The 23426-nt window shown below is 37.8% G+C and overlaps 1 protein-coding gene across 5 annotated transcripts in view; it reads left to right on the forward strand.

Moving 5' to 3' along the window:
* Positions 1-23426, forward strand: part of Wdr47 (WD repeat domain 47) — an 85713-nt gene that overhangs the window by 51034 nt on the left and 11253 nt on the right. For all 5 annotated transcript variants that reach the window (XM_074050847.1, XM_074050848.1, XM_074050849.1 and 2 more), the window contains exons 7-9: positions 12696-12874; positions 17213-17473; positions 21481-21556. In XM_074050847.1, the coding sequence (XP_073906948.1) occupies positions 12696-12874; positions 17213-17473; positions 21481-21556 (516 nt within the window). The remainder of the gene's footprint in view (positions 1-12695; positions 12875-17212; positions 17474-21480; positions 21557-23426) is intronic.

The raw sequence follows: 23426 nt of genomic DNA on the forward strand, positions 1-23426 counted from the left end.
AATACATTCTGAAACATGACACCAAAAGTACGAGGAACAAAAGTAAAAATAAATTGAACATCAAAATTAAAAACTTCTGTGTATCAAACAATGTTATTAAGGAAGTGAAAAAGCAACCTCCAGAATGGGAAAATAATTATAAATCATATCTGATAAGCTTTAATATTCAGAATATATAAAGAACTACAACTCAAAAACAAAAAGACAACCCAATTCAGAAATGGACAAGTCTTGAATATGTGAGAAACGAGTAAAATTAGGTCTTTTCTGTCAAAGGAGTTCATGTAAAACTATCATTGTGTAGATGCCAGCTCACCTCCCCAAATGGCTGCCTACATGCTTTGTGAAACATTGCTTGACCTTGCAAGGTTCTTTCGGTCAAATAAAGAGCTGTTCATCACCAGGTGTCCTAATCTCCAACTGCTTGCTTAAAGATGAATATTGCTCAAAAGAATTTTCTTGTCCTCCCTGCTTTAAGGTCCCCCTTACTCCATGTGCCCCCTTTTCTAAGTAGCCAGTTGTGAAGATTGTGAACCCAAACCAGTCCATCAGGGTGAGGGACAGAGAGAGATAAAAACTGAGCTGACTTCCCACTGTGTTCTGCCTGTTAGACTCTGGTCTGTGGCTGCACCCTTCTGCAGATGTAAAACTGTTCTTTTTGCCTTGCTGAGCGACTCCTGTGTGTTTCTTTGATCACTGTTTGGGAACGGCATTTCTCCCATCTGGTGCCCAATGTGGGGCAAACTTTGTTGCCATGGGGGTCATAGGGACCCCCTTCTCAGAGATGTGTTCTGCTGCCTAGTTGCTTTGCCTCAGAGTACGGTGATCTGTACTCTGTTGATGGTCCAGCCATCCCTGGACCAACAACAAACCCAAGGTTGGGAGTCACTCAGCAATGTGGGGAAGGAGCCCTTGTAGAAAGCACTGGGGCAGCCAGGATAACTCTGGGCACAGACTAAGATAAGGATATTTCCTTGGTAGCTGGGACATCCTAGAGGGGGTGTGTGTGTGCGCGCGTGTGTGTGTGCGTGTGTGTGTGTGTCTGGGTCTGGGACTTATCTCAGACACAGAGCAAGTGCTGACTTTGGAGAAAAAGAAAGCACTTTAGGTAAAATGCAAGAGACCTCCAGTACTGGGGGGCAGGGGAGGTTGAGCTTTTCCTGGGAAATAGGCACAAGTGAGGTTAAGGGATGGGTAACAAAAATTCATTTCCAAAGAGGGAGATTCACAAGAGAATAGGTGCATCATCCACCATTCCATCAGATAGCCCTTTGAGTATGGTTTAAAAAGTTTTTTCTGAGAGCACACTCTAATTTTTTTTGTATGTGTGTGTCAATTTGTTTACAGCATTGGACAAAATTTAATTTGTTCCTAGAATTCCAGCTCATCTTATATGTGCTTAAATTGACTTTTTTTTCTGGCATGCTTAATTTATAAAAGTTTTGTGTTGTGTGTATGTGAAAGCATCTTCGAAATGGTTCTTAAACTGCTGTTACAAGGTTAATGCACTATTCAGGGTAACAAAAAATCCCAGGATGTTTGTGTTAAAGATCTCTGTTATAAACTGCCTAAGCTTTTTATCTTGAGCAGGTTCTTACTGTACAGTCAATGTAAAAAAAATTGTTACTTTTACTCTGTTCTACTGTTACTTTAAAAAAAAGTTTTCAAACTTATTTCAGTTGGGTCTCACTAGGGTGGAGGCATTCAGAGGTTAACACTCTGGCTCAGACCAGAGAAGAAGAAAGAAAAGGGGGGTGGGGCACAGCCTGCAGCAGAAATTTTGGAATTTGGGTAGTTAAAGAAATGACCTTGAGAGGATCCAAGATGGTGACTAGGGTATGGAAGCAGGAAGCCGAAACTCCCTGACTCCAAAAACCTCCCTGAGACAGTGGAGCCACACTTGGCGGAAATAGAGCATCAACCAGAATCAAATTCTGCGACATCCTGAACCCCTGGTCCATGAAAAGCCTCCCCACACTGTGCTGTACTGAAAAAAGTTGGCACCATTTCTTCCTGCCCCCAGCACTGGCTCCAAACCTGCATGCACATCAATTGGCAGAACGAACAGGTGAGCATTATTACCGTGCGGGACTCCCCCTATCCACCCCATGTGAACATAAACCAGTGCAGCCCCTGGGCAGACTGATTTCACCCCCCCGCCATCAAAACTGAAAAACACAGTGAACTGTACTCAGACATGGACAGCAGAGGGGGTGGGTGCAACACTGAACCTGCCCTGGAGAAAGGGGGCGAGGCAAAGAACTGAACTCTCAGTGAACAAACACAGCAACAAACCACATCCCAAAGCAGGGCAGGTAGTAGATCACAGAGTTGATCTCCTGAACCAGAGGGCAGCATTCAAAACCAAACTGCCCCACCTTGCTGGGAGAGGAGCTGACCAAAAAGCTGCAGCTGAAGGATAACACCACTCTGACCACCCTGCATGATCTGGCAAAACTCCTCCCCTCACAATTTCAATTAAACTGATGGACAGAAGAACAAAACACTACTCACAAGCCAATCACCTGGTGATACCAGGTCAGAGCTTCTGCTTATATGTCAATACCAGGACTGGATGCCAGAGGAATAACTCCAGAATTTAAACTAAGACTGAAATTCTATTGTTCCTGAACCTGATTTTTTTATTGTTTTTTTTCCTGTTTTTTGTTTGTTTATTATTGTGGGTTTTTTATTTTTATTCCTATTTTTTCTTTCTGTACTGTCAACCTTACCATCACTATCATCTCATCCTATTCTCACCCCCTTCACTCTCCCTCCTTCTCTTTTGCTACAATCCATTGTTCTCCTTCCCAACTATTCTTTCTGCCTCTTCTCATCCACTCTCTCCCTCTGCCTTCACCTCTCCCTCTTATCCTCCCCCAACTTGTCACCACTCTACCCCTCCCTCCTACACAACCCCTTACAATCCCTGACACAAGCACCCTACACTACAACAGAAGTACACCCAAACATACACAAGGGCCACAAAGCCCAGCAGCCCCCACATCACTTCCCCAACTCACGCACACCACTTCCCGCCTCCCCTTCTAGTGCCATCCTAACCAATTTCCCAAATTCTATAGCAAGCCTAACAAACATTATGCACCCCCCAAGTGGAGCAATGGGAAGAAGAAGAAAGTATGTGAACCATTCTCAAAAAAATAATTGAATACAGGATTCAGAGGGAAATGAAGAAAATAGATACTCAGTTCCTGACCCCAACAAAACAATGATAAATGACACTAAGGAACCCAGTGATGCCCACAAAAACACCCTTAAAGAAGAAATCTTGCAAGAAATCACTGAGAATTTCATGGAGAAGATACTAGACATGGTTAACCAAAATGTACAAGAGGCACTCAAGAAATTTCAAAACACCAAAAATAACACAAGACACAGAAACAAATAAATGAACTCAGAGGCGACCTAAACAAACACCAAAGTGAAACAGAAGACACTATAAAAAGTGAGATAAATAAATTAATGATGGAAATAAAAAATATTAAAGAGGAGGTGACCAAAGATATGGACAATCTCAGAAAAAAAGAAACAGAAACACAAAACAGTGGAAGGCCACTCCAGCAGACCAGAACAAGTGGAAGACAGAATCTCAGAACTCGAAGATAAGTCATTAAAGAAAAAACTGAATAGATGTTAGTCAAACAACACAAGAGCTGTGAAAGGAATATGCACAAATTCATCAACTGCATCAAAAAAACCAAACCTGAGAATTATGGGTATTGAAGAAGGAGAAGAGGTCCAAGCAAAAGGGATTTCTAATATATTCAATTCAATAGTGATAGAAAATTTCCCAAATCTTGAGAAAGTTTTGCCTATTCAGGTACAGGAAGCATCCAGGACACCAAACAGACTCGACCAAAATAGAACCTCACCATGGTATATCATCATTAAAACAACAAGCACAGAGAATAGAGAAAGAATACTGAAGGCTGTAAGAGAAAAAACAGCACATAAAGGGAAACCCATCAAAATCACAGCAGATTTCTCAACGGAAACGTTAAAAGCAGGAAGAGCATGGAGTGAGGTATTTCAGGTACTGAATGGAAATAACTTCAGCCCTAGGATATTCTACTCAGCAAAGCTATCATTCAAAATAGATGAAGCAATAAAAATCTTCCACAATAAGCAGAAACTAAAACAATATATGACCACCAAACCACAACTACAAAAGATTACCCAAGAAATTCTGCACACAGATGAAAGCAAACAAAACCATAAGAGGACAGGAAGTATCAAACCACAGAAGAAAAGACAAGGAATCAGAGAGTAGCACTGATTCAGCTGCACACAATCAAACAAACAACAAAACTAAATGGCAGGAATCACCACATACCTATGAATATTGACACTGAATGTCAATGGGTTCAACTTCCCCATCAAAAGACCCTGTTTGTTGTATCTTCCTTTTTAATCCAGTTTCACAATCTGTTTACATGATACCCATCTCATTGACAGAAATAAACACTGGCTTAGTGTGAAAGGCTGGAAGAAGATTTACCAAGCCAATGCCCCCTGAAAATAGGCAGGAATAGCAATACTTAGACAAAGTAGATTTCAAATTTACGTCAATCAAACGAGATAAAGGACACTTCATACTAATAAAAGGGTAAATACACCAAAAGGAAATAACAATTATCAACCTACATGCATCCAACGTCAGTGCACCCAGTTTCATCAAACATACGCTAAAGGACTTAAAAGCACATACGCTAAAGGACTTAAAAGCACATATAGACACCAACACAGTGGTAGTAGGAGACTTTAATACCCCCCATTGCCAATAGGTCATCCAAACAAAAACCAATTCTAGAACTAAATCACACCATAGATCAAGTGGACCTAACTGATGTCTACAGAATATTTTATCCAACGTCCACACAATATACATTTTTTTCTCAGTAGCCCATGGAACTGTCTCCAGAATTGATCATATCTTAGGACACAAAGCAAGCCTCAGCAAATATAAGAAAATAGAAATAATCTCCTGCATTCTGTCTCATCACAATGCATTAAACCTAGAATTCAACAACAAAAACAACAGCAGAAAATATACAAACAATCAGAAGCTGTATAACACATTGCTCAATGATCAGTGGGTCATAGATGAAATAAAAGAGGAAATTAAAACGTTCTTGAAAGTGAATGAAAATGAAAACATGACCTACCAGAACCTATAGGATATAGCAAAGGCAGTCCTAAGAGGAAAGTTTATAACCATGAGTGCATATATTAAAAGGACAGAAAGATCTCAAATGACCTAATGCTACATCTTAAACTCCTAGAAAAACAAGAACAAGCAAAACCCAAAACAAGCAGAAGGAGAGAAATAATAAAAATAAGAGCCAAAATTAATGAAATAGAGACCAAAAAAACCATACAAAGAATCAGTGAAACATAAAGCTGGTTCTTTGAAAAAAATAAACAAGATTGACAAACCCCTGGCAAATCTGACTAAAACGAGGAGGGAAAAGACCCAAATCAGTAAAATCAGAAACAAAAAAAAGGGGAGATAACAACAAACACCAATGAAATCCAGGGAATCATCACAGACTACTTTGAGAACCTATATTCCAATAAATTTGAAAATCTTGAAGAAATGGATAAATTTCTAGATACTTACGACCATCCAAAACTGAAACAAGAGGATATTAACCACCTAAACACATCTATAACATGAAATGAAATTGAAGCAGCAATAAAGAGTCTCCCAAAAAAGAAAAGTTCAGGACCTGACAGATTCTCTGGTGTATTCTATCAGACCTTTAAAGAAGAACTAATACCAACTCTCCTTAAACTTTTCCATGAAATAGAAAGGGAAGGAACATTGCCTAACTCATTCTATGAAACCTATATCACACTCATCACAAAACTGAACAAAGACACATCCAAAAAGGAGAACTGTAAGCCAATCTCCTTAGTGAACATTGATACAAAAATCCTCAATAAAATAATGGCAAACCAAATCCAACAACATATCAGAAAGATCACTCAACCATGACAAAGTCAGCTTCATCCCAAGGATGCAGGGGTGGTTCAACATATGCAAATCAATAAATGTAATACTGCACATTAATAGAAGCAAAGATGTAAACCACTTGATCATCTCAATACATGCAGAAAAGGCCTTTGATAAGATTCAACACCGCTTCATGACAAAAGCTTTAAGAAAGCTAGGGATAGAAGGAATGTACCTCAACATTATAAAGGCTATATATGACAGACCTATAGCCAACATCATACTCAATGGAGAAAAACTGAAACCATTTCCCCTAAAATCAGGAACAAGACAAGGGTGCCCACTCTCCACTCCTATTCAACATAGTCCTGGAATTCCTAGGCAGAGAGATACAGCAAGAATGAATAACAAGGAATAAAAATAGGTAAAGAAATTGACAAAGTATCACTTTTTGCAGACAACATGATCCTATGCCTCAAAGACCAAAAAAACACTCTACCCAAAACTCCTAGACACCATAAACAGCTTCAGCAATGTAGCAGGATGCAAAATCAACTTACAAAAATCAGTAGTCTTTCTATACACCAACAATGAACAAATTGAGAAAGAATATAGGGAAAACAATTCCATTTACAGTAGCCTCAAAAAACAAAATCAAGTATCTAGGAGTAAACTTAACAAAGGATGTGAATGACCTCTACAAGGAGAATTACAAACCTCTGAGAAAGAGATTGAGGAAGACTACAGAAGCTGGAAAGATCTCCAGTGCTCATGGATTGGTAGAATCAACATAGTAAAAATGGCTATACTACCAAAAGCAATCTACATGTTCAGTGTAGTTCTCATCAAAATCCCAATGACATTCATCACAGAGATTGAAAAATCTACGCTAAAGTTTATTTGGAAACACAAGAAACGGCAAACAGCAAGGGAATACTCAGCAAAAAGAGCAATGCTGTGAGGTATCACAATACCCAACTTCAAACTATATTACAGAGCCATAGCAATAAAAACAGCATGGTACTGGCACAAAAACAGATTTGAAGACCAGTGGAATAGAATAGAGGACCCAGATATGAATCCACACAACTATGCCCACCTTATTTTTGACAAAGGCACCAAAAACATATGATGGAGAATAGACAGCCTCTTCAACAAATGTTGCTGGTAAAAGTGGTTATCTGCCTGCAGAAAACTGAAGCTTAGATCCATGCCTATCACCCTGTAGTACTAGTATCAACTCAAAGAGGATTAGGAAACCTTAATATCAGACCTGAAACACTGAAGTTAGTACAGGAAAGAGCAGGGAATACTCTGGAAGCAATAGGTTAAAGCAAGGACTTCCTCAGTAGAACTCCAGCAGCCCAGCAACTAAGAGAAAGAATGGACAAATGGGAATATATGAAATTAAAAAGCTTCTGCACAAAAAAAGAAATGGTCTCTTAACTGAAGAGACCACCCACAGAGTGGGAGAAAATATTCGCCGGCTATACATCAGACAAAGGACTGATAACCGGAATATACCGGGAGCTCAAAAAACTAAACTACCCCAAAAATCAATGAACCAATAAAGAAGTGGGCAACTGAACTAAACAGAACTTTTTCAAAAGAAGAAATCCAAATGGCCAAAAAATACATGAAAAATGTTTACCATCCCTGTTATAAAGGAAATGCAAATCAAAACCACACTAAGATTCCACCTCACCCCTGTTAGAATAGCCATCATCAAAAATACGGCCAACAAATCCTGGTGAGGATGCAGGGAAAAAGGAACCCTCATACACTGCTGGTGGGAATGTAAGCTAGTACAACCACTTTGGAAAACAATATGGAGGCTTCTTGAAAAACTAAACATAGATCTGCCATATGATCCAGCAATACCACTCCTAGGGATATACCCTAAGGAATGCAGCTCAGGTTACCACAAAGACACCTGCACACCCATGTTTATTGCAGCACTATTCACACTAGCCAAGTTATGGAAACAACCAAGATGCCCCACCACTGACGAATGGATTAAGAAAATGTGGTATCTATACACAATGGAATTTTACTCAGCCACAAAGAAGAATGAAATTTTGTCATATGCAAGTAAATGGATGGAACTGGAGAACATCATCTTAAGCAAAGTTAACCAGGCTCAGAAGGCCAAAAATCATATGTTCTCCTTCATATGTGGATTTTGGACCTAAAACAAATACAGTAATATTATTGGACATGGGTCGCACACTAAGGGGAGAAGAGTACAGGAGGAATAGGGAAAGGGAAGGAAACCTAAAACTTGAAAGCGGTTGATGTGCCCACTATAGAGGAGCGAATAAAATAATCTTAAACCGGCAGAGGCCACTATGGGAAGGTGACCAGGAAATAATGAAGAGGTCTGGTAGAGATGAACCAATTCAGGTTGTAATATACATGTGCATGGAAGCAATGCTAGGAGTCTCTCTGTATAGCTATCCTTATCTCAAACTAGCAAAAATGCTATGTCTTTCTTATTATCTCTTATGTTTTCTCTTCAATATAATTGGAGAAGAGGGCAGAACAGGTTCTACCTGGAAGCGAGGGGTACAGGGGGGCAGGGGAGAGAGATGACCCAAACAGTGTATACACATATGAATAAATGTATAAACAATAAAAATAAATAACCTTAATCTGTTTCATTCTGTCATAAATAAAATCTGGGATTTAATTCTCTCTTATAATACATAGGTCTATTTACAAATGGGCTTTCTGTAAATTGTTTTTATACAAAAATAATTTTAAGGTTGATTTCTTTTTTTTCATGCAGATATAAGGCTCTAAGTTAAAAGATTTTTTGAGTTATTTTCAACAAGTAACAAAAATACATAAAAGGTAGTAAGTATATGGTTTTTAAAAATAAAGGGTTAAAAAATTTAGATTAAAAAAGGATTATATAAAAAAAGGTTTGTCCTCAAAATTGTCCCCCAAAAAGAAAGGATTAAAAACAAACTGTCCCAGGGGGTGCTGAGTAAATTGTCATAAAGGTACAGAGTAAGTTGTCATAAAAAGATGGAGCTTATAAATGCTTATGTAAGTGATTAAGTTGACTAAAATCTAAGCATTACATTAAAGGTTTTATAAGGTCAAAATTTAATGTATCAATGTTAAACTAAAACTTATTCTCTAAGCTCATAACAACAAGGCTGTTAGTACTTGGATGGGAGGAAGATCTTCAGAAGAGACTACTCAGAGACAAGCAGCTTAGAGACAAGGTGGGGAATACTGTCAATGTTCAAATGGAGTCACTTTTGCCAGACCTCTCAAAAATAATCAAAGCTGAGAGAATTGAGGAAATAGTTCTTATGCATGTGTGGCTATCTGGCATTAAAGCCCTTCCAGATAGAAACTCATATTTTTAGCCAGAGCCCTCTACTTAAATAGAGACAAAGTGACTATTTTTACTGGCTCTAGACATGTCCTTTGATACTTAAAAGATAGTGTTTTCAACTTTTCTTTAAACAATGGGTTTTTCTTGGACATATATACCGATAATGTATTGTTGCCATGGTGATTCTACTCAGTACAAGAAAAACCACAGGTTCAGAAATTTAAAAAATGTACTATAGCCAATACCTCCTGCTACCAGTATTAAAAAAGAAATTAAATCTTAACTACCGTCTCTAACCTGGTTCCTCCCTCTACTTGGCTCCTGGTCTCTTAATCTGCTTGTCAAATTTGTTTCTTTAAGGTTGGAGGCAATCAAGCTCCAGATGGTGATGGAGACAAAGTCATACATGCTGGAGACCTCCTCCTGATACCATGGACTCCTTGACAGACCCCCTTCGACATCTCAATAGAGACACTGACTGTTCAGGGGCCCCTTGAGTCAATGCCCCCTTTCCTGACAGAAGTTAGAGTTACCTCTGGAGAGGGGGAAATACAAGGAAATAAAATAAAATGACAAAAATGTCCCTAGAAATGTAAATGTAAAAGGACAAATGACAAAGTAACTTTGTTCTAGATAAAGGAGACAAAAAGGCACACTTAAAAATACAACATTTTAAAAAGCATGAAAAATCAGCTTTACATGCAGGTGCTGAGGCAAAACAAACTTTCCCAAAATAAACAAAAAGGGTTCTCACCAAAATAATGAGCAGTAGTCATAAAATATAAGTAACAACCCTCAAGAACAGGATGGACTAATGAGGCCCTCTTGAAATGTCCAGTCCGATAAAGATAGGGGCAACTAGATGGTCAGGCTTAACCAAAAGTCAATTAATACTAGCTAAGTTTAAAGAAAAAAGAACTATAAAAGAGGGGAATTGTGAGAATCAAGTGAAGTTTTTTTTTCTGTCAAAGGAGTTAATATAAAACTATCATGTAGATGCCAGCCCACCTCCCCAAATGGCTGCCTACATGCTTTGTGAAACATTGCTTGACCTTGCAAGGTTCTTTCGGTCAAATAAAGAGCTGTTTATCGCCAGGTGTCCTAATCTCCAACTGCTTGCTTAAAGATGAATATTGCTCAAAAGAATTCTCTTGTCCTCCCTGCTTCAAGGTCCCCCTTACCCCACGTGTCCCCCTTTTCTAAGTAACCAGTTGTGAAGATTGTGAATCCAAACCAGTCCATCAGGGTGAGGGGCAGAGAGAGATAAAAATTGAACTCACTCCCTGCTCAGTGTATTCTGCCTATCAGACTGGTCTGTGGCTGCACCCTTCTGCAGAAGTAAAACTGTTCTTTTTGTCTTGCTGAGTGACTCCTGAGTGTTTCTTTGATCACTGTTTGGGAACGGCATTTCTCACATTAGACATTTCCCCAAATATATATACACATAAGTGGCCAATATACACATAAGTGGCCAATAAGCACATGGAAAGATGCTAACGCCATTGATCATTAGGGAAATAAACATCCAAAACCATATTGAGACATAACTTTATACTACCAGATGGCTATAATTAAAAATGAAAATAAGTGTTGGTGAGGGTGTGGAGAAATTTAAGCCCTTGTACATTGCTAATTGGAATATAAAATGTGCAGCCACTGTAACAAACAGTTTGTTACAGGGGTGAGGGTTATAGCACAGTGATGGAACACTTAAATAGCATGCATACAGCCCAACATTCCGATGCCAGCACCTCAAAATAAATAAATGCAAATAAAATAAATTGGAAAATAGTTCGTTGGGTCCTCAAAAGCTAAACATATGACCCAGTAATTTCATTCTTAGGTTGATACCCAAAAATTGAAAACAAGGACTGGAGCAGATATTTCTATACCCATGCTCATGATAGCCAAAGATGAAAAGAATCTGTCCGTTTGTCCATCCACGGAGGAATGGATAAGCACAGAGTGGTAAATACAGACTTTTTGGTAGTACTGGGGTTTGAACTCAGGGCTTTGCACTTGTTAGGCAAGTGCTGTGCTGCTTGCCCCATACCTCCAGCCCAAAAATGTGGTAAATACATACAATGGAATATTGTTTAACCATAATAAGGAATGAGGTTCTGATATAATGCTATAAAGTGGATGAACCTTGAATACCTTACACTTCATGAAATAATCATAAAAAAGAACGAATATTGAATGATCCCACTTATATGAAATATATAGAATAATTAAATTCATAGACATGGGCTGAGAGGAGGGGTGGGAAGAGTGGAAAATTATTGCTTAATAGTTACAGTTTCTGTTTGGGATCATAAAAACATTTTGGATGTAGTGATGATAGTTGCACAACATTGTGTGTATAACTAATGCCATGAATTGTATCTTTAAAATGGCTAAAATGACAAATTTTATATTTTACCTTAATAAACATTTTAAGTACATATGGATAATTTTAACTCAGAGTTAAACTGCTGTAAGTTATGAAATAAAGAAGTATTGTACCTATTTCCCAGAGAAGGAAGACAGTTTTAGCTTTAGATAACTGTATAAGATTCTTGGTTAAGCTGGCAGAGTGGCTCAAATGGTAGAGCACCTGCCTAGCAAGTGTAAGGTCCTGGGTTCAAACCCAGGTGCCTCAAGATTAAAAAAAAAAAAAAAGAATCTTGGTTAAGCTTCTTGTCAGTGTTGGTCAATTTTAGAGATGATTGATTTGTTCCAGGGTTACCCCAGCGCACATGATCCAGTCAATATAACTAGATTTCGGCTTGGCAGAGGAGTCTTTCTCTATTGGAATTCACTATGTATCTCAGTCCTGTAATAATCATATACAGTTTAAATCCTATACAGTTCTTTTAGAATGGTTAAGTAGGAATGTTGAGACTGCTAAATTTAACACCTGTCTATTATTCCTTATGAAAGAACATTTGAAATCCATTTTTGAGGGAAAGTTTGTTTCTTTTCATAGAGACCTATTAGACCATTTAAGCTTAAGCATGTTTGACAAGGTTAACATTTATTGTATGTTAACAAAATCCTTCAATATGTATTTTATTCAAGTAAATTTGTCTTTATATGCATATTTTCTGCCTATGTCTATAACCATTAATTTGCATTTTTTGGGGGGGGTTAGGCAAGGAATCTGGGTGACCATTCATTTTGGTTAGTCTCTGGAGTAAAGCAAAATAGCTGATCTCTGTGAGCATTGAGACTCATGGATACTGTTATTTTTCAAAGAGCAATGTATTAAGTGCTTTGTAATTGTTAAATATATCTAGTATATTTTGTTAGTATTTATGGAAGATACTGTTGAGTAAAGACACATTCAGTAATAGTCTTCAACTATATTGTTTTTGTAATGTTTTGAAGCTTCGTGATTCCACTGAACAATTTCAAGAATATTACAGGCAGAGATTGCGCTATCAACAGCATTTAGAACAGAAGGAGCAGCAGAGACAGCTCTACCAGCAAATGCTGCTTGAAGGAGGTGTGAATCAGGAGGACGGTCCTGACCAGCAGCAGAATCTTACTGAGCAGTTCCTTAACAGGTCATTTTTCTAAAATATAAGGAATTAAGCTATGTAAACATTCAGTAACTGATGCTTTCTGTGTAGTTTGAAATTTTCAGGCTTTTGAAGAGTAATGTGGAGTTGCATGTCTTCCAGTCACAGCATTTTAAGGGTTGTATAGTTTTGTCCTTCTTCCCAGGAGAGTGTGTTGATTCAGCCCATATGCTGGAAGCCTCACTTTGGGGTGGATGCAGCTTGCTTTGGGGTAGCTGTCACTAATGTAACTGAGGACCTAGTTACTTAGTTTCTTTTTGCCTGTTTCCTCATCTAGTTTCCAAGGTTGCTATGAGACTAAATGAGTTAATCCCCTAAATGCTTAATACAGTGGCAAGTTGTTCACCCTGGCTTGGTAGCTGTTATTCTTACAGTATTTTTGAGTGTGTAAACCTGCAGTTATCTGGGTGCATAGTGATATGTTCATGCTGTTCCAGCTATTTGGGTGGCTGAGGCAGGAAAATAGCTTGAGCTCAGGAGTTGGAGTTTCAGGCCAGCCTGGCAACATAGTGAGACTTTATCTCAAACAAACGACAAAATCCTCTAGATTCTTTTGGATTCAGTATGTTAAAATGATCCTTATATTTTCTGTCTGAACAGTTTTAACTATGCTATCTTTAGTTATAGAGTATATCTATAATATATATGTGTTTTCAAAAATCAATAAACCAGAATATTTAATGAGCAAGGGTTGGTGGAATAGCAAATGAGTTACGTTACATATAAGAGTCCTCAGAGCAGTTTCTGACACATGGAAGTCTACTCTAAGTAGTGGTTTCATGATTATGATTAGGCAAACTGCAGTGGTGACTGTCAGCTCTTCCCTTGGTTCAATAATATTGGATGTAATCAGCTTGACATTGAGTGTTGTGTAAGTAGTGAGCCTGAGACTGATCCTATCTCTGCACAGGGAGTGTTTACACTGATGATACCAACAGTCTCAGTAGGCCTCTGAACTTTCACATTGTGGATTGTTTTCTTACCACTTCTAATTAAGTCTGTAGCTTGTCAGAATGATCCTAATCTAATGAACTGCCACTTCTGGCTTTTGGATGTCAGTCGTGATACCCATAAAAGTCATGGTTGCAAGTTGGCTTTCTAACCAAGTTGTTTTTCACTAACAGAAGATACCCAGTAATGAATTAGAAAACAATGTGGTAAGGCTCTGTGACCCAATAGTGGTAGAGATAGCTTCCTCAGAAATAAGTTAAACTATTCAAGAAGAGTTATCCTTTTTTTTTTTTTTTTTTTGAGGTACTAGGGCTTAAACTCAGGGCCTACATTTTGAGCCACTCCAGCAATCCTTCTTTGTGAAGGGTTTTTTAGTGATAGGATCTCATGAACTATTTGCCCAACCTGGCTTTGAACCAAGATCCTCCTGATCTGTCTCCTGAGTAGCTAGGATTACAGGTGTGAGCCACAGGTGCCCAGCTTGTCCTTTCTTTAAAGACAATCACAAATATATTTCAAATAATTTAGTTTAGAGCATATTTGTTGTTAAGACACCTTTTTCAATTTCTTTGGTGATTAGAGTTTGAAATTAAATTAAAGGGAAAGTATGTTATAGAAATCTATAGAATAACCAGACCTATAATAGTGACTAGGTGTTTGTCATGCATTTTTGCATATTAGTTCCACATAAATTTGATTAATCTTTCTTTGTCTATTGTTTTCTAACCCTTTAATATTTCTTTTTGAGTGCTGTGGATTGAATCCAGGGCCTTGAGTATGCTAGGCATGAGCTCTACCACTGAGCTACATCCTTAGCCTCTAATATAGCAGTTTTGTTCAATTCTTTTTTTCTGGACTCTTAGTTTTTTATATCTGAGCATGTGCCAGAGCTTTAAAGTACCTGACTAATATCAGGGACAAACAGAATTGAGATAGAATCTGTAAACTAAAATGTACCTTTTTGCCAGGCACCAGTGGCTCACACCTATAATCCCAGCTACTGAGGGAGGCAGAGATCAGGAGGATCATGGTTCAAAGCCAACTGGGCAAATAGTTCGTGAGACCCTAGCTCGAAAAAACGCTTCACAAAAAAAAGGGCTGGTGGTGTGACTCAAGGTTTAGAACCTGAGTTCAAGCCCAAGTACCACACACACAAAAAATGTACCTTTTCCTCTTAATGTTCTACCAGATCATCCTTGCAGATCATTATTCACAGATTTAAATTTTGCTTCTTCCTTCTAAGAGGCATAGAAAGAGGAAGATAAATGTTGTGTTATATAATAGATTTACTGAAGAAAACAATTACATGATTGGATTATTTTTTAATAGATAGCGTCTTGCTGTACTGGCAGGCTGGCCTCAGACTCCTGAGGTAGTGATTCCCCTGATTCAGTCACCCTGAGTAGCTAGGACTATATGGGCACATGCTACTGCATTGTGCACATGATAGGATTTGTGTTGCTAGGTCTGTACCATTATTTTATACCTCTTGATCTTTTGTTTTTATTATAATACTACAATTGGCATCATAGATTTGGCATTTACTACAGGCATATTCTGCCCTTGTCTTCTAATTTAAGCAAGTCAAAATAATGTATTAGTATTTTAAAGACATTTCACCCTTAACTCAGCATTTCCCAAATTTATTTGACCTCAAGCCCTTGTTTATGGGGAGCATTTCACAGGATTAATGTTTCACAGAGATGCTGCCTAATTAAAATTTATAACTGATAAATGCTTAGTAAAGGCTGCCAGTTCTTTTAATAATATTGACTAATTTTTGTTGTTCTTTTTGACAGGGACTGGCCTTGAACTCTCAATTCTCCTGCCTCAGCCTCCTGGATGCTGGGATTATGGATATGCATCACTATGCCCAGCATTGACTGTTTTACATCTATTTTAAAACCCTAACAACACAATGGTTTAGTGTAGAAAATACCATAAACCACAATACCTTTTGATAATCACATCTCTTGTTTTAGTCCTCTTTCATATTGATTCTAAGTTGGAGAGTGATACAGGGTCAGTTCTAGGTCTAAATTTTTTGTTTTGTTTTTGAGACAGGGTCTTGCTATATAGCTCAGGCTAGCCTCAAACTCAAGATCTTCCTCTGGCAGTCTCTCCTGAGTGGTGGGATTACAGGTTTGTGCCACCACTGCTGACTACTAGTTCTAACTTTTTTTTCCTTTCTTTGTTTTTTTTTTTTTTTCATGGGACTGGAGTTTGAACTCAGGGCTTCTTGCTTACAAAGCAGTCACTGTACCACTTGAATATACTCCAGCCCACTTTGCTGTATTTTGGAGATGTGGTCTTGCAAACTGTTTTGCTGGGCTGGCCTTGAACCATGATCTTCCGGATCTTAGTCTTCCAAGTAGAATTACAGGCATGAGCCACTGGCACCTGGCTAGGTCTACCTTGAGAGAGCCCTGGCAGCTTCCTCTTTGTGCCTTTGACAGAGCCCCAAGCCCAAAATACAGAATTAGGCTATGGTGATTGAAAGACTATTTGGAAAGGAAAAAGTCCTGAGACCATGTTGTTATGCTACCCATTTTCTGTCCCTAGTGCCTAGATCAGAGCCTGGCAAGACATAGTTACAGAATGAATGAATATATGAATTTGACTTTTGTTTCATTATAGCCTGCTGTAGTCATCCATTTCCTAGTTGACACAGATGGAATGAAAGCAGCTCATTTTGTTGGTAAAAAAACTTTAGTAGTGGTGATGTTATTGACTATGATTGGAAACTGAGTTTTTTTGTCTTTCTCTTTGAACCCAGGTGTCACACATGTGACACACACATTCTACCACTGAGCTGTACCCATAGCTCCAAATTAAGTTTTTTTTTAAATTATTCATTTGTTCACATGTGCATATATTGTTTGGGTCATTTCTCCCCCCTGTCCCCCTCCCCTACTCTCTCCCCTCTCCAAATTAAGTTTTAAATTGGAAATTAAACCAAAAAGAAAAAGAAAACCAAAATTATACTAGGGGTTTTCTGTGGGGCTTTTTTTCTTGCTTTTATGATAAAAGGTACTTTTATGAGGTAGGGTCTCATTATGTAGCCCAGTCTAGCCTTGAACTTGCAATCCTCCTGACTTAGCCTCCTGAGTGTTGGGATTACAGGTGTTCACCACTATGCCTGGCAAAAGATGCTTCTAAAAAGTCTGTTATACCCATTAGGACTGTCTCTTTTACAGTGTGGTACTGTGAGAAAAATCTTTTAGAATCTTGGTTATGTCTTATGATGGTAATTTTTAGCACTAAATTTGACAAATGCACATGTGCACATGTTTACTTCCTCAAACTTAATCTTCAATACATCAGGAATGTGATTACATTTGTATTTTGAACTCTGTGTGTTTTATTTTATAGGTCCATTCAAAAGCTTGGTGAATTAAATATTGGAATGGATAGCCTTGGTAATGAGGTGGCAGTGCTCAACCAGCAGTGTAATGGGAGCAAAGGTGATGGATCGAATAGTTCATCTGGGACTAGTTTTGCTACGCCACCTCAAGACTCCAGTCAAAGATTAACACATGATGCTTCAAATATTCACACAAGCACTCCCCGGAATCCTGGATCAACAAGTCATATACCTTTTCTTGAAGAATCGCCTCCTTGCGGAACCCAAGTGTAAGTGCTTGACGTTCTAAAACCAGGAACTATAGAAACTATAGGAATGTGGAAAGTTGAACTTCTCTTTGGATCCATATAAATGAAAGTTTTCAGAGCTCACTACCTCCTCAATTTTTTTGTCATCTGCCCTAATTTATATTCTAGTCTACCAATTTCTTAGTCTCTTCATGGTTTTTAGAATTTTTGCTTTTTTGGAACAGGTTCTCCCTATGTAACTCAGGCTGGCCTTGAACCAGCCTAGTTATAAAGCCTATACTGCCTCAAGCTCACGATCCTTGTGCCTTAGTCTCCTAATTGCTGGGAGCTGGTATAGTCTTTATTTTTCTTCTTTTTGCTTCCTCACCATCACCAAGGTGATTCTGGGATTTTTTCTTTTCTTTTTTTTTTTTTTTTAGGCCTACACCTTGAGCCACTCCACCAGTCATTTTTTGTGAAGAATTTTTTTGAGATAGACTCTCAGGAACTATTTGCCCAGGCTGGCTTCGAACCTTCATCCTCCTGATCTCTGCCTCCTGAGATAGCTAGGATTGCAGGCATGAGCCACTGGTGCCCGGCCTGGGATTTTCTGTTTTAAATAAGTCTTCTTACTCAGAGAACCTACAGTTTTAGGCCTTATCTTCTTGATTTTCTTGTCTTTGTCATCTTTCAACAAACGGTCTTAAAACTCACAGACTTTTTATGGTAAAGAAGGTGTGTTATATCATGCTGGAGTGATTGTTGGAAGACCATATTGGCAGCTCTGACAATTACAGCAATTGGAAACTTGGCACATCTATGTTTTCACTAGTCAGAGAAAATTTATACTGTTGTTATTAGTAAACAAGTATTAATTTATGCAATGAGAATAGTTCAGGAGGATTTCCTTCTGTCCTTAACAAAAACACTTTTCAGGGTGGTTCATTTAAAAATGCATAACTCACCTTTGCTACTTAGCCTTGTAATTAATCCTGTACTCTGCTTTTACTGCAGAACATGGTTGTCTAATATTGACTTCTTCATTATCATTCCCACACTTGTTTTGACTGTTCCCCAAACTTGTACTCAAATTTTAAATTAAAATTTTAAATTTTAAATGTAGTGTACATACATGGTTTTCAAGTCAAATAGGTGCCACCCTTTTGCAAAACAAACAAACAAAAAACAGGCCAAAAAAACGAAAGACAAATAGTACTTTTAAAATAAAATCATAATCCCATATCCTACTTGTCTTTGCCATGTTGTCTGTTTCCTGCAACCTGTCATTTTCAACCCATTTGTATATTTCTTTTTTATTTATTTTCACATTTCTGAATATGATGCTTCTTTTTTGTTTCTATTTTATTTTTTAAATTTTATTTTCTTTTTGAATGAACATATATTAATAACACAAGGGGATTTCATTGATATAATTCTGTACATGCATACAATGTACTTTGAACAAGTTCACCCCTCACTTATATTTCAATTTCCCCCCCTCCATCCATCCCTTTTTTTGTTGTTTGTCTCAGCCTTCCAACTGCTGGGATTACAGATGTGTGCCACCATGCCTGACTGAATAAGATGGTTCTGTTGCTTTTTTTCTCATTGATTCCTCATCATTCTTGTCATCCACAGCACACTCACTTTTTGTACCTTTCTTTTCAATATATATGTGTGGTTTTATAAATCAGTGTCAGTGTTAATATTGGTATGGCTATCACTGTTACTGTTATTTTTACAACTGGACCATATAAATGTAACAGGATTAGATTTCATTTTCATATAACTTCTTATTTTTGTGGGGGCAATAATTGCCTCAATTTGCTATACAAGTGTATGTGCACATATGCTTGGTTTTCTTAGTATTTTCATTAACCTCTTCAAAATAAAACAGAAGTTTAAAATCATTAAACTTCTTTCATTATAATAAAAACTGTAAGATAATTTTCTTTATTCCATCCCACTCCCCCCCCCACACACTTTGGGAGACATCCTTCCAGGATAATTCTTATTACTTTTTTTTTTTTTTTTGGTGGTACTAGGGTTTGAACTCAGGGCCTCAAGCTTGCTAGGCAGGCACTCTACCACTTGAGCCATGCACCCAGCCCATTATTTTATATCCATTGTTTCTAGGCCATTTTAAACAGGCCCGAAGACACTGGGACTTTCCTCACCAACTTCCAGAGATTTCCTTTGCTCCTCCCTGTATTGGACCCCTGTTTTTAGGATCTGTGTAGTTTCTTGGAAAGGGAACTACATGTCTAAAAATGTGCTTACTCTGTATCTCCTCTGATTTCTTAGCATGGAATTCTAGGATGGAAATCTTTCCTCAGTATTTCAATGGCACTGCTACATTTTCTTCTAATCTTTATATTTTTTATTAAGAAGTCTCATGCTACTGGGCATCAGTGGTTCATACATGTAACCCTAGCTAATAGGGAGGCTGAGATCAGGAGGATTAAGGTTTAAGGCCAGCCTAGGCAAATAGTTATCCAAAATAACCAGAGCAAAATGACTGAGGTGTGGCTCAAGTGGCATAGTGCCTGCTTTGCAAGTGCAAAACCCTGAGTTGAAACCTTTCTTCCCTGATATTCTGAAATTTCATGCTGATATATTTCAGCATGAGTCTGTGTGTTTCTTCATTCTGTGTTAGTTACTTTTGTGCAGCAATGACAAAAATACTTGACATAAACAGCTTAAGGGAGGAATTAGTTATTTTAGCTCACACCTGGTCTCAGAGGTTTCAGTCCACAGCCCATTCCTGGCCCAAGGTGAGACAGCACATCATGGTGGTGGGAGCTTGTGGCATAGGCTACTCACCTCATGGTGGTGAGGGAGCAGAGAGGTGAGGGGAAGGGACCAGGGACCAAGTATAATGTTCAAAGGCATGACCCCAGTGACCTATTTACTCCAGTGAGGCCCTACGTCCTAAAGTTTCCAACATCTCCCAAAACAGCGCCACCAGCTGGGATCAAGCTTTCAACACATGAGCCTGTGGGAGTATCTCATATTCAAACCATGACAGTGAGTTTTTTTAAGCTGGAAACTTAAGTTATAGAAAAACTGAGAAAATAGTATCTTAATGAGGTTTGGACTCAGGACCTTGCATTTGTTAGGCTGATACTCTAGCACTTAAGCCATGCCCCCAGTCCTGTTTTGCTTTTTATGGCTGGCCTTCAGTTCTCCTACCTATGCCTCCTGCATAGCTGGGATTACAGGTGTAAACTATCATGCTTGATTTTTGATTGATGCGCTTACTTTTTGCCTATACTGGCCTTGAACTGAGATCCTCCCAGTCTCCAGTGTAGCTGGGATTGCAGGCATGCACCACCATACCTAGCACGTATTTTAATTTTCTAAGAGCTCTATTCCCCAAATTTTCCTGCTTTAAAAATAGCTCTTGCTCATTTCCAGAGTTCATTATTTCCTGTTACATCTCTAAGGATTATAATTATATTTTGATAGCCTTGTACTCTGAGTTGTCTCGCTTCTAAATTTCTTTTTCTGTTTGTTATAGTCTCTAGCTTTTATCTAGGAGACTTTCTTCAAGTATTTGAAACACTTTGGCTGTTTATAATGAGTGAGGCATTAAAAAAAGAGAAGTAATAATGGGTGGATTTCTCTGCCTTTGACCTCACAGAATAGTGATTAAGTGGAAATATGTTTTATTAAGGGACTGTAAACTGTTAGTTTGGGTTAGGTTTTTTTCTCTCAGGCCAGATAATTTTCCTAAAGAGACATCTCTAAGCTCTTGCATGGGGTAGGACTAAGCACTGCAAACAGAATTCTGGAATACGAGTACTTGGCATCCTACCATAAAATGTATAGACTTGACTAAATCGTTCTAGAATGGCTCTTCACCCTCTTTACAACACTCTTTGGAGTGATGTAAATTCAGAGCCTCTTAATAAATGTCTCCACAGAGTCGCTTTTAATGGGATCATTGAAGATTATTTGTTAAAAGGAAAAATTAAAGATAGGAAGATTAAATTTAGTTTCTGCTTTGATATTCAGAGTAAACTTTATTTGAATTTCTACTCCCACAGCTCATCAGAACATTCAGTCATTAAGCCATCTCTTGGAGATTCTTCAGGGAGTTTATCAAGGTCAAGAGGGGAAGAGGTAATACTTTGGAGAAGGATGTTTCATTGTTCTCATATATATTTGTAAATGTTGCTAAGGAATTCTCAATTCAAAGAAAACCGTTTTTGGAAACGGTCATTTATTGGTAATATTGGTATTTATTTCAAGGTAGTTGAGCTCTTAATGAACCAAGTAGAGAGGTTGCCTTAGAAAACATCTTTGGGGATATTCATATTAATGGCCCAGTAGTAACCTTGAATTGGGACTGCGTGCTGTTTTCTGAACCACCTTATAGTTATTTGTTTAGATAATGTTGGTATTTCCATCAGGCCTCTAGCATCAGTATACTTGCTTTTTGCTTTGGAATCAGACATCCTTTCCTAACTATCTTTTTTTTCCTAGTTCACATTTTAACCCCATAAACAAAGGTGTTCTTTCAGATGCCTATAGGGAATCAAACAAGTAACATAGTAAATAAAGTCAGCCATTTTCATAATATGTACATAGGAATATTTGTCCCTTGCACAAAAATTTGTACAATCCTAGTATTTTCAGTTCTTCTGATTTTCAACAAAAGTTAGAAATCTAGATTTTCACATGAAATTTCCTGTTTAATAAATGACTAAAAATTTTAAAAAGTTAAAATATACTGAAGGAGAACAAATAAAATTAATTTTTTTGACTGCTGCAACCCTTATTATTAATGTACTACTTAATCAATTAGTAATTCTCCCTTTTTCTCTTTATCTTCCCCATATTATTCATTTAGCAGAATGATATTCCTTGTATATTAATTAATGAAAAGTGTAGTACTTCTAGTCAAATTCATATGAATAACAGAATTCAATTATATAAGATGCACATAGTGGGATACTGGTTTTGCCCCGTAGTCCCCAAGTGAGGTTGTATTGTATGGATACATAAAAGCTTAGCTAGGAAGAAGGATAGTCTGTTTCTTCATGGTATAGTCATTGGTCCTAGAGCTCTTAGACACAACTAGAGCTGAAGTGATTTACCTTTGTGTGTATACTTGACATTAGTGATTCCCAAAGACAGGATTTGGTTGGCTCTCTTGACCACACCCTGTCTAGAGATCCCTGACCCACGTCCAGTTAGTCCTGTGGCCCCTGTATCACATTTAAATTATAGTTTGATTTTAAATGGCAACAATAGCAGGAGTTGCCAAAACTTTTATACAGAGCCACTTTAACTTGCCTCTGTGTGGGAGAACTATGGACAGTTTAAAATAAACTTGAAACTCAAATGTTCTGATTAAAATCATTTTTTACAGTTTTGAAAGGGACTTTTACGATTTCAGTTTGAGATACTGAAATTCATTGCTGGAGGTAATGGTGCACTTTCTTTTTCTTAACCCTAAGTGGATTAAATAATAGCCTTGTATTTCCTACTTTTTTGAGGGGGAGGGGGCTCTCACTGGTGCACTTTCTTTTTCTTAACCCTAAGTGGATTAAATAATAGCCTTGTATTTCCTACTTTTTTGAGGGGGAGGGGGTTCTCACTGGTCTCGAACTTACCCCGTGCTTCAGTTCCCAGGCAGTAGCCTGAATACTTCCTGCTTTTAGAAATGGGAATGATGTCCTGTCATTTTTGCCAGAACATTTAGATTTGTGAACTTTCTCCCTGAACATTTTAAAGAGAACTTAGTGTGGGAATGTATATTTCATCTTATATTTTGTCTTAATCAGTAAAGAAAAACTTGAGTGTTTATGGACTGTTTGTTTTTGGTTTAGTAATGATCAAATGTAAAATAGAAAATTAGAATTAATTTGGATTTGTTGCTTAAAAGAGTTTTGGTAGCTAACATGATTAATCAAAAAGGAATAACAGTTCAAATGAATTTAAAATTAAATAAAGATGAGTTCTTTCAGTCTTTTTTTCATAGGATGAC

The sequence above is a fragment of the Castor canadensis genome, chromosome 12 (genome assembly GCF_047511655.1).
Source record: "Castor canadensis chromosome 12, mCasCan1.hap1v2, whole genome shotgun sequence".
In the NCBI taxonomy this organism is placed as follows: domain Eukaryota; kingdom Metazoa; phylum Chordata; class Mammalia; order Rodentia; family Castoridae; genus Castor; species Castor canadensis.